This window comes from Dama dama, chromosome X, assembly GCF_033118175.1.
Source record: "Dama dama isolate Ldn47 chromosome X, ASM3311817v1, whole genome shotgun sequence".
NCBI classification, from domain to species: Eukaryota; Metazoa; Chordata; class Mammalia; order Artiodactyla; family Cervidae; genus Dama; species Dama dama.
Genome location: NC_083714.1, coordinates 103670177 through 103682792, shown reverse-complemented (window position 1 = coordinate 103682792; position 12616 = coordinate 103670177). Strand labels below are relative to the sequence as shown.

At 40.8% G+C, this 12616-nt stretch overlaps 1 protein-coding gene across 1 annotated transcript; it reads right to left on the bottom strand.

Moving 5' to 3' along the window:
• Window positions 1-514: 514 nt before the first annotated feature.
• UBQLN2 (ubiquilin 2) lies at window positions 515-3742 on the bottom strand. Its single transcript, XM_061136182.1, has one exon. The coding sequence runs from the start codon at window positions 3500-3502 to the stop codon at window positions 1628-1630; it is 1875 nt and encodes a 624-aa protein (XP_060992165.1). The 5' UTR covers window positions 3503-3742; the 3' UTR covers window positions 515-1627.
• Between the last annotated feature and the right edge of the window lie 8874 nt (window positions 3743-12616).

The following is a 12616-nucleotide window of genomic DNA, read 5'->3' as shown; positions in this document are numbered from 1 at the left end:
CTAACCAAATTACCAATTTATTGGGGGGGGTGGCTATCTAGTAACTATAAAGTTCATCTGGCAAAATAAACATGTTGGAATCAGTAGAAAATTATGAAAAATAAAAGAGATCAAAAGGAGGATGTGCCCTAAGAGATATGAAGTTATATTTCTAACTCAATAACTACAGGCTGGTGTACTGGGACTACAAGGTTCAGTGGTATTAAAAAGAATTCAAACAGAATAAAGTGTATGTGTGTGTGTGTGTGTGTGTGTGTGTGTGTGTGTGTGTGTGTATGACATTTCAAATGGAGGGGGAATGTGGACAATGAAATAAATACTAGGTAACAACTGTCTAAACTTGATGGAAAAATGGTAAAGTACCTAAATCTGTACACCAAAATAATTCCAGACAGGGCAAAGGTACTTTTTAAATAAAAAACTAAACCATTAAAATTAGAGAAATACAGGACAAGATTTATATAATCCTAGGGTTGTGCAATCCTTCCAAACATGATCCTATGGACAAAAGGCAAAAAGAAAAAAATTTATTCATTTTTTATTTTTTTAGTCATTTTTAATGCATTTTCCCTGTGCACAAGAGAAATAACTGATGGAGTCAAAAGATACAGTTTTCTTTATACACAGCAGTTAAAAGTAATGCAAACATCACATGACACTTTCAGTGAAAGTTACATTTCCAATTACAAATCAAAATGCGTATTAGGATCTCTTTATGGGAGAAGCTGAGAAGGAAGTCTTAAAAAAGCACTTTCCTGGCATTACTATACTGATCCTTCAGGCTGCACTAAGATTAAGATCATATACAATCAATTTGCAAATGTTGACACATCACACTGTTTTCTGTACAATTAAATGTATACTTAGAGATGCCAGGATAAACATTTCTACTATATTTTAACTGAACTTATCTAATCAACATTTTCACTGAGAAGTTTATCAAAGATGCTGTAAGATTCTACAAAATTGTGAGATATACCGAGCTCCAGAAATATTTCTTATATTCTTTCTCATTTTGGTTACACATATCTGCTCAGAGATTCTGCTGCAATTTATCGAGATGTACAGTCCCAATTGTGCTTACTGTACTGTGTATAAATATATCAAAAAAGATCAAATAGTATAAATCTTACAGCATTTTGCTAGCAAAAATACATGCCAAAATCACAATAAGCAATATTGTACCACAAATTAGAGAGCTTCAATTAATCTGTTTCTGTTTTTAATATTTTCAGTCTACATTAAATTACTATCATAGGCTAATGTTTAAAATGCAAATAAATTGGACATCTGTAGGACAAAACTTGTTCACCCAACTGTAAAGGTTGATATCTGTTTCCAAAAATCACAATAAATGTAGAGTAAAGAAGTGTTTGCATGCAACACCTTTCAGTAAAACAGCATTGATTCTCACCATTCAAAACAGAGGAAGGGAGGGAAGGAAGGAGAGAGGGGGGGAGGAAACAAAGAGGGAGGAAAGGACTCCACCTTAAAATGCATATTAACTTTATAACTAGACAGAGTTGAAAGAATCAAACTGAAAGTAAAGCACAATTTTGTGTGTGTTTAAAGATTTAAGAGCCATTATCAAAAATAAGATACATTTTTTCAAGGTACAGAAATGTAATTACGATGGCTGGGAGCCCAGCAGCCTCTCAATGGCTGCATTGATGTCGCCTCCTGTTGCTATTAGAGCCTGCAAGTTTGCTTCCCGGTTTAAGAAGCCCATTGCGTTGAGCTGTTCCAGTTGTTGTTGAAATCTGACTTCTGGATTTGGCAGCTGCGGAGGATTTGCACCAGCCAGAGCCTGCACCATTTGCTGAATGAACTGCTGGTTGGGTCCAGATTCCAATATTGGGCTCGTGGTTTCACTGGGTGCAGAGCTAGACACAGTAGGCCCAGGGGGGGCGCCTGTGCCAGTGGAGCCAGGGGGACCTGCAGGGCCAGTGGGTCCTATGGGCCCAATGGGGCCTATGGGAGTAAACGGGACTATAGGGCCAATGGGGCCCAAGGGTGTGACTGGGCCTACAGGGCCTATAGCCGTTCCCAGCACCCCCACCCCCACACCTGGAGTGAAGCTTGGAATGAGGCCAGGAGCTTCAGTGGCTAATGTCTGTAGCCCCTGCTGGATCTGCATTAAAGCCTGCATTGCTCTTGGGTTTGACATGGCCGAAAGCGTGTCTGGATTCTGCATCTGCTGCAGGAAAGCAGGGAGCTGTGGACGCATCTGCTCCTGCAGCTGAGGATTTGTAGTAAACACAGGGCTATTCAGCATCATCTGTGCAGCCAAATCTGGATTCTGGCTCAGAGACTGCATCATGCTTCTCATATATGGTGCAGACAGCATATTCTGGATCAGCTGGGGGTTTTCAGTTATCTGTTGCAGCAAGCTCTGCATTCCCGGGGTGCTGAAGATACTGGCGACATAATTGGCTGCAGCCACTGTGTTTCCAGTAGCACTGCTGGAGCTACTGCCAGATCCACTGCCACTGCTCGTTGTTGTGCTAGTGGTCGCAGAACTCTGGGTAGCCGGTGGTGGCGCCCATGGATTGGGTAGTGGATCACGATTTTCTGTGCGGGAAGGTTGTGTACCTTCCCCAGAGGAGGAACTGCTCCCCACCGAGGCAAATGGATTCCCCCCAAACTGCTCTTGTGCGGCATTCAGCATGGGTTCTTGAATGTCAGTGTACATGCGCCGTAAAGCATTGTAGCCACCTGGGATGCTTTCAAGATTGCTGAGAGCCAGGTCTTGATTTCTCATCATTTCCTGCATCATAGCTGGATTCCTGGCGATTTCGAGGGTCTGCCTCATTATATCTGGGTTGTTTAGCAGGTGACTGATTTCTGGGTTTCTTTGAATCAATTGCTGCATCTGTGGATTGGCCATAATGAGCTGCCTCATCAGATCAGGATTTGAAAGCATGCTCTGAACAAAGGGATTTTCCATGATTTGGATCATCATCTCAGGGCTGGACAGGAGCTGCTGCTGCATTTGGTTCTGGAGCTCAGAGAAGTTAGTCGAGCTCAAGCCGAGGCTGCTAAGGCCTGCAAGTCCTCCAAGGCTCCCCAACCCAAACGGGTTGCTATTTGTGGAAATAGGTGTGGAGTTACTCCTGGGAGTCGACGCGGTGGTAGTATTAGTTCCCGCGGCATTACTAGGCTGTGTGGACTGGCCCTGAGGTCGGTTCTGGCTTTTGATGACAAGGTGAACAGTCAGTCCATCATGGATGCCATGTTGGATCAAGGTATCTTGATCTTTTAAGATTTTTCCGGCAAAAATCAGCACTAACTGATCCGTTTGGGATTTGAAGCGTTTCGAAATCGCTTCCTTAAACTGCTGGACTGAGCTGTTCTCGGGCACTGCGAACTCCTCTTTCTCTTTGGGGGTCTTCACAGTGACTTTGATGATTTTGGGCTCGGCCTGGGTAGAGGCTGGGCCTTGGGCCGCAGCAGAGCCGCGGGAGGGGCGCGGGGGGCCGCTGCTCTCGCCGTTCTCAGCCATGGCGGCCGCGGTGACGCAGGCAGTCAGGGAAGGCGCCGGCAGGCGAGAGAAAGAGAGGAAAGAAGGAAGGAGGCACTGCCACTGCAGGTTGGGCCGGACCGGGCGGGGAGCGCGGAGCACGGTACCTCTGTGTTGAAGACTGCAGATCCCTGGTCCTCCGGTGAAAAGAAGGCTCCGTGTAGGCCGCGGGCCGCGGTCTCGGCGCTCCGGTCTCTGGGCCGCCGCCGCCGCCGCCGCCGCCGCCGCCGCCGCCGGGCCACCGTGTGATCCCACCGCGCGCTCTCCCAGCAGCTTCTGCAACTGCTCCGCCCGCTCCTCCCCGCCCCTTCCCCTCCTCCAGCTCCGCGCTCTCCTCCCCGCTCCCCCACCCCCCAACTGAGGCGGCGCCAGGCCCAGAATGATAGATGCAACTTGGTCAAAATTAAAAACTTATGTAGTAAAAAAAGAAAACGAGGGAGAGAAACAGAGAGAGGCAGATACAGAGAGAAAGAAACGAAAGGACAACAGCAGACAAGCGAAAAGAGAGGGAAAGACAGAGGAAGGGAAGCCAGCTTCTATAAAGGACATTAAAAGCTAATGAAAAAAAAAAATATATATATATACATATATTCCACTAGGCAGTAAAGTGAGCAGGTGAAAGCCTGAATTGAACCGAACCCAATTAAAAGATCAAAAATGAAAAATAAAGAACACTGACAAAGCAGAAAGGGAAAGGTGAATACTACCCTTAGAAGGGAAGAGGACTGGACAGGAGCCTGCATTTTACAAAAGAAATGCAAATTGCCAATGGGCATATAAAAGAATGATTAAGCTCACTGGCAATCAAAGAAATTCAAATTAAAACAATGATATTCTTCTTCTGTCTTATATTGGAAAAGATGAAAAATAATAATAAGCCTTATCTTCAGGAGAGAGAGAGAACTGAGAAAATGTCCTCTTATGTTAATTTTGAAGTGTAGGTTGTTTTAAGGCAATTTTAACATATATATCAATATTTTAAATATTTCCACCTTTATTTGAAAGTGCCTCATTTAGAGACCTCACCTATGAAAATAATTGGATAAGGATGCAAAAATACATATGTAAAAAAATGTACATGCACTACAGCATTCAGAAAATTATTTTAAAAGATAATCAGTATATCTTTACACAGGATTGGGCAGAGATATTATATTACCATACAAATATGCACTGTTTAAAAAATAGGTGGTTATTTGTTATTTGTATGATACAAAGTGTACATGAAATAAAGAGTTACAGGGAAAGTACATAGTATTTTCACTGGCAGCTTTATATTTATATTTCTGTACAGTTAGAATCATTATGTCTCAATACCAAAAAATACAGCAAGTATATTTTTATTTTAAAACTATTTCTAAGCAGTTAGTATGTGTAAACTGTCTTTAAAGATGGTGAATGTGTAAAGAGAACCCTGAAATACTATATGCCAGTATGCTAATGGTGGTTATTACTTGGTACTGAAATTATGAATAATTTTTCTTTTTTAAAAATAAAAGTATTAATTTTCTGACTGCTTTTATAAGTATGCTCTGCCTTTGCAATTTTTAAAAGTGAGAAGTTATTTTGGTGGGAAGTTATAGGTAGAAATTGACAGGCAAACAATAGTAGTGGCAGCATTTAACATATTTATCTAACTTAATTACAGATTAAGTAGAAGAAATAAAGATCTAGCACTTGAATAATAGAACAAATAACTTCAAATTTATGTATAAATTTCTAATTCTGGTTTATACCATGCAAAAAAGTACAAAAGTACTCCCCCTAGGTTTCTGCCAGCATTTAATAGCATTTGAAGCATTAGGCCACAAATACTTTAGTAACCCTCAAGAAAAAAAAAATAGGTATGTGATGTCTGTCAAGAGGGGAATGTATTAATATAGTGTGATTAATATTAGAATACAGAAGATAAAAGGAATGAACTAGATCTAAAGAAATTCATCTATGTAGATCTCAAAAACCTAATTAAATAGCACAACACTCTCTCTCTCTATATATATATATGAAGCTATTGAAAATATACTAGAATGGTTCATACCATTCTATGAACCAATTTATGGTTCATACCATAAATTTGTACCCATGAGGAAGAGGGAATCAAATAGGACACAGGACAGTAATTAAAAGGAAATTTAATTAAATCTCTAAAAATGTATTTCCTCTTTTATATAGAAGCAAATATGGCAAAAAAGCAAGAGTTAATTCTGGGTGATAGGGATTTTTTTTATTAAACTGTTGTGTTTTTTAGATTTTTAATTTTCAAAAAAAAAAGAAAAAAATAAGCAAATATCACAGGTCATCTTCTTTGATCTCAGTAGACTAAAACTAGACATTAATGAAAGTGTGAATGAAAAACTCAACCACTTGAAAATTAAGACAGAATTAAACACTTTTGGGACAAAGTACAAGTGAAAGTTCTTAGAGTGAATTTAGGAAAATAGTAGTAATAAAATAATAGTAATGAGAACATAAACGTTCCTAATATGATGAGATTTCCCTACATGTGATCTGAGGATCTCATTAAAAAATACAGATTTCTAGGCCCCACTTCAAACCTACCAAAATATAAATGGCGCTCAGGAATATGCATTCTTATCAAGCTTCAGTTTAATGGTATTTGATTTACTGGGTACTATGTAAATGAACTCAAGGTCAAATTTATACACTCAAAGATCTTAACTACCAAAGAATAGAAAGAAAATAATTAGATATTCAAATAGAGAGAACAACAAAAAAGAAAAGAGAGAAGCAGGGTGATGGCTACAAAGTGATAAACATTAATGAATTAACAAACTCAAAAAATAAAATGTGTTAAGAAAATCTAAGAAGTTCTTTGAAGAACAAGTTAAATAGATAAACTACTATAATTAAGTGATTCTCTTAGAAGTCTCTCACCAAAGAATATAGCAAAACATAGGAGCAAAAAATAGGAGCAGAAACATACTCTCTTCTTGAATGCTCTTAAAAGCATATTTCTTTTTTTTTCCTACTGTAAACTTTTTATTAGAGAGCAGAAATAATGATAAATAGCTAAATAACAATCATCCTGAGTTCTTCCATAGAGGGTAGTATCTGAGAAGTTGAAAGACTTAGTCAAAGAGATTCTCCCCATGGGAGATGGAGATGGACCACAGTTTGGGCTCAGTAGATACAGATTTAGTGTTATTTTGGTCATTGTTTTCTCCCTGCACCTCAGATTCATTGAGATATAATTGATATATAATAACATGTAATTTTACAGCTGCTATGGAAAACAGTGTGGAGATTTCTTAAAAAACTGGAAATAGAACTGCCATATGACCCAGCAATCCCACTTCTGGGCATACACACTGAGGAAACCAGATCTGAAAGAGACACGTGCACCCCAATGTTCATCGCAGCACTGTTTATAATAGCCAGGACATGGAAGCAACCTAGATGCCCATCAGCAGATGAATGGATAAGGAAGCTGTGGTACATATACACCATGAAATATTACTCAGCCATTAAAAAGAATTCATTTGAACCAGTCCTAAGGAGATGGATGAAGCTGGAGCCCATTATACAGAGTGAAGTAAGCCAGAAAGATAAAGAACATTACAGCATACTGACACATGTATATGGAATTTAGAAAGGTGATAACGATAACCCTATATGCAGAACAGAAAAAGAGACACAGAAATACAGAACAGACTTTTGAACTTTGTGGGAAAATGTGAGGGTGGGATATTTCAAAAGAACAGCATGTATGCTATCTATGGTGAAACAGATCACCAGCCCAGGTGGGATGCACGAGACAAGTGCTCCAGCCTGGAGCACTGGGAAGACCCAGAGGAATCGGGTGGAGAGGGAGGTGGGAGGGGGGATCGGGATTGGGAATACATGTAAATCCATGGCTGATTCATATCAATGTATGACAAAACCCACTGGAAAAAAAAAATAAAAATAAAATAAATAAAGTGTACAACTCATTGATTTGATATACCTATATAATGAAAAATGATTACCATTGCAGCATTATCAGATAGATCTCAGGTGGTTTCAACCTGCAACGGCTTGAAGTGAGTCTTTGGTTCTCAGCTGGAGACTGATGTTGGGTTACAGTAGTGAGCGCACAGAATCCCTAGCCACTGGACCAGTCGTCAGTGACAAGGTCCTGGCTCTTTGGAATTGCTAAAAAGAATTTCCACAAGGACAGAAAGTAGTGAAACTAAAGTGCTTAGGTAGATGGAAAAAAGAATACAGTACATGTGTATAGACACACAGGCAGACTCCAAGAGAGAAAGAATTGCAGAGTCACGCTTTCATGATGGTGTGGATTGTTTTTATGGGGCATTTCTTCTGGGTTTCCTTTGGCCACTCATTTTGATTTGCCTGGTTCAAAGTCCATATTTGGTATATCTCGGGATCCTCCCATGTGTGCACACACATTGCTTATACAAGATGGATTCCACCAAAGAAGCCTATAAGTAGCTTTGCATCACTCCTCTTTTGAACTCCAAGAAGATTTTCTGTGAATGTATAGTCAGTGAGGTCTCATGACTTGAAGAATGAGAAATATGTGGTCTCTTATCTTCTATCTGGGCAGGGTCCAGCCTCCTCTCTAAATTGCCCTGCTACTGATATTTTGGAGTTTTGGTTCACAGGGAATGAATCTCCAATCACTTTACCCTGGTGTAGGGACAGCTACTTCTTGCCTCAAATCCCCCTTGAGAGACATAGATGCCATGAAATATTTATTGGGAAGATGAAGAGTGAAAGTCTGTCTTCTGTAGCTTCTTCAGGCTGGCCAGGGGCTCATAGATCCTACCTAGCTGGGGTCACAGAGCTCTCACCCTGTCTCTTTAAATTGGCCCCAAAGTGATTTCTATTGTTATTTCAGCAGGATCTGCTGTGGGGAGTGGCTGGAGTCCCTGCATCACCATTGTCTTGTGATGTCCTAGAGAAAACAAACTAAATAATTAGATTAGAGAAGCTAGGGCTGAAGACTGGTTAAAAACTATTATAACCAGAGGCTCAAGCAAGGGTAGGAATCTGGTTATACAAGGTCAGCATATCTTTGTTAATCTCAGGCTTAAAACTTAGTGTATTTCTCTATTTCTAAAATGTAAGGTCTGAACCTGTTTGTCTCAGATCTCTTTCTTGGTCCAAAGGTATTAGTTGAAGATTTGCGATAGTATGAAAGACAAGAAAGCACTAGGCAAAATATAACATAAAGCAGTATGGCTGAGAAAAAGAAGGTTATGAGAAAATGGAAACCTCCCATAAGAAAGTTTTTCATACCTTATGGGATCCAGGAGAACAAGTTAGAGAACCAGTTTTCGATTTCCTAGCCCGTACTGAATTGCGAGGATTGATGGTTAATTGTTGAAGCCAGGTGGTTTGTTGAATTTTCTCAGTGTCCGTCTCTACCTAGAAAGAGGTGTTAATGTATGTGCAACAAGAAGTGTTGGCAATTGTACATACTCCTCCCTGTTCTGCCAACAGATAATCCAGGGCCAGATGGTTGTCAAGTGTCACCTTGACCAGACATTCTACAGACTTCTGTAAATTAGTAAGAATATTAGCAGTATTAGTTATAGCAGTAAGAGTGAGAGATACGTTTTGAAGAACATGTTGGTGGGCAGCTACCCCCTATCATTGTAACAAGATGTACCCAAAGAAATAAACACCTCTGTCTGGGATGCCACCAGGTTAATTGAGTAAACAGTTTTATTGAACTTGCCCAGTGCTTGGATTCATTTAAGGAGTGGATTAAGAAAAAAGTAATCAAGGTTCCCAGCATACACTGTGTGGGAGTGGAGTTATTGCACAGGCAATTATTGGCCATGGTTTCTCATCTATCTGACATATGAACATGTATCCTAGTGGAGCAAAACAGACTAACTCACCCAAGGTTTTAAAATCTAGCCATTCAATGCTATAGTTATGAAAATGTTCTTCAACCACATACTGAAAACTTTCCACCCATGTCCGTCCTGATAACTGTTCCTTAAATGTGGATCCTTCTTCCATTGGGTAGCAAGTTAGAGTTTGAGCACAAATAGGTAACTATAATTCTTGTTTATGAGGGGCCATTATAACACTCTAGGATGTTTAAATTCCAATTCTTCATCCTTCCAATTTGACTTCATATCCTCCTTCTGTTGCCAAGGAGAGGGTTAGGCAAGAGACATTAGAGTTTTCTTCAGTTAGGAAAATGAACAATTCTGACTCTACATTACTGCTCCTGAGCCTTGGGTTCTTGGTAGAAAACCATTTTCCATTAGGAACTTGTTTAAAATTCCTTATGGGATGGAAAATGGGGTCGCTATGATCCATAATGGTCTTACCTCGGGGTAACAAATCCAGCATTCTGTCAACCAAGTGCTGGAAGCAAGAGTTTGTGCAATGCAAACCAGAGAGTTGTCTGCCCATCCTGTGGCTAAAGGAAGTCTGCATAGAAAAGCTAAGGCAATTAATAGATTCATAGTAACACCAATCATGTTCATATTTAAATCACCTAGCATGAGCAGAGAAGTTCAGCGAATTCAAAGAGAAAGGGTGAGAGCAAAGAAGACAGTAGTTATCTAAATCTACCAGAGCATGGGCATCGCAGGTGGCGCTAGTGGTAAAAAACCAGCCTGCCAACACAGGAGACATAAGAGACGCGGATTTGATTCCTGGGTTGGGAATATTCCCTGGAGGAGGGCATAGCAACCCACTCCAGTATTCTTGACTGGAGAATCTCATTGAGAGAGGAGCCTGGTGGGCTACAGTCCATATGGTCGCAGAGTCAGACATGACTGAAGTAACTTAGTATGCATACACCAGAGCATATCAATTATTCTGCAAGTTAATTAAAGTACTTGTAAGCAAAAGGAAAATAGTAGCTATGGGTACTTAGCCTAGGGTCTAAGGTTTTTTTTTCCCTTTTGTCTTTTTAAATAGGAGCTTCAGGTCTTGTAGTGACTCAGCTGGGAATTTTCAGGCTGTCCTGTGACTTCAGTGTCCTGTAGAGACTCAGAGGAAGGGATGGACTCACAGAAATGGCTGGAATGTGGAACTTCAGGTTCCTGTAACATATCAGTGGAGACAGGTTTAATCCTGGGCAGAAGAACCCAGCTAGTGACTCCTTGGAGTTTAACTTCTGTAGGGGTGCTCAACAGGACATAGTAAGGACCTTTCTATTTTGGGAGTAGCTGTCCACCAGGTCTTCAAAAATACCTAGTTTCCAGGGTTTTTAACTGGGACTGTCATCTACAGCAGGCTGTATTCTCTTGCCATATTCTTGTATAGCTTTCTGGACTTGGCCTAGGTTTAATTTCTACAAAATCCTGACATGTCCAAAAGGTATGGAGATGCTTGTATTTGGGTTGCTTGGGCCTAATATAGCGTGTTTTCTATTTGGAGATAACTGTTTACTTCCAGGGTTTATAATATATCCCAGATATTTAACTCACTGCCTTGAGATTTGTGCCTCTGTCTGAGAGGCTCTGTAACCCTGAGTCCCAAGGAAATTAAGTACTTCAAAGGTATTTTGATCTGAGGTCTCTATGGAGGGACTAAATATTGAAATATCATCTGTAGACTGTAGAATAGCTCTTTCTTTTAGGTGTATTTCACTTTGTTCCTTTCCTAGGGCCTGGGCTAACAAGTGTGGGGCTGTCCCAAAAGCTCTGAGGCAATACTGTCCAGGTATATTGTTGCATTTGGCCTAAGTTGGGGTTAGTCCACTTGAAAGCAAACAGACATTGTGATAAGAAATGAAGTTGGATGCAAAAGAAGACACCCTTGAGGTTGAGTAGAGTAAATCATTTAGCATCCTCAGGGATTTGGGTTAATATGCTATAAGGATTGGCCATGAGGGAATGTAGAGGGACCACTGCATTCACTGCTCTAAGGTCTTGAACCATCCTAAGTAATCCATTTGGCTTAACAACTGGCAGAATAAGAGAATTGCATGGAGACTGGCAGGGCACTAAGAGGCCATGCCTTAAGAATTTATCTATGAGGGGTTGTAAACCCTTTTTCACTTCCAACTTTACAGGATATTGTCTCCTCTTAGGTTAAGCATTCTTTGGCTAAGACTAATTCTTACAGTTTGGGCGTTTATGGCCTTTACAGGGATTTCTTTGTCCCATACTGAAAGGTTCACTGCTTGTAGAATATGGCTAGGAATAAGACCTCACTTTCCCAGCTGGTCTGTTTTAGTCAGAGTCAAGATGAGGGGCTTGCTTAGAGCCTCCTAACCAGAGTATGGCCCTGAGGGATCTCAGAAGGTCTCTCCCCAGTAGTAGGGTGGGTTACTCAGGTATGGCTAAAAATGCATGTGAAATCAACCTCTGCTCAAATTGGCAAGTGAGAGGGCAAGTAAAATGATGGGTGTGAGGCTTTCCATTGACACCAGTCACAGTACAGCTTTTGGAGAAGAAAGGTCCAGCGTGAGAAATTAAGTCAGGGTAAGCAGGTTCCGTATCAATTAAAAAATCAATTTTTTCACTTGCCACATCAAAGATTACCCAGAACTCCTTGATGGAAATAGACATCTTGTTACAGGAAGCTGCCAGAATCCCTGGGCAGCCTCAGTAGTCCAGCATGGCCGTCTCAGGGGTGAGGGCAAGCCCTCTTGCAACAACCTATTTGTTTGCAGGCTGGGCATAGCCTGGGGAGTTCTTTCTGGCAATCTCAGACGAAGTGGCCTATTGACTTGCATTAGTAGCATTCCCTCTTGTTGGGCTTACCCCCATACAGATAGTTGGATGCTCTTGGCTCCCTCAGGTTATTCTGAGATCACAAAGCATGGCTGACAGCAACAGCTATCAGCTTTTCATTAGTCTTGACCTATCCTTCCTCACATTGAGTTCTCTCTTCCTGCTGAGCTTGGTCTCAATTATTGAATACCCCAAAGGCGACATTTAGGAATTGGGGCATGGGCGTTTGGGTGCTAAATTATAATTTTTGGAGTTTTTGCCTAATATCAGGGGAAGGTTGACTAATAAAGTGCTGTCCCAGTAGGACACTGACCTTTAGAAGTGAAGAGATCTATGTTACTATATTTCCTAAAGGCCTGCACAAGCCACCCATGAAAAAGGACTGGATTGTCTTTTTCTTCTTGGGTCATTCCTTTAACCTTTT

Coding starts and splice junctions, on each gene's coding strand:
- UBQLN2 (XM_061136182.1), bottom strand. CDS start 3,502: ATGGCTGAGAACGGCGAGAGCAGCGGCCCCCCGCGCCCCTCCCGCGGC.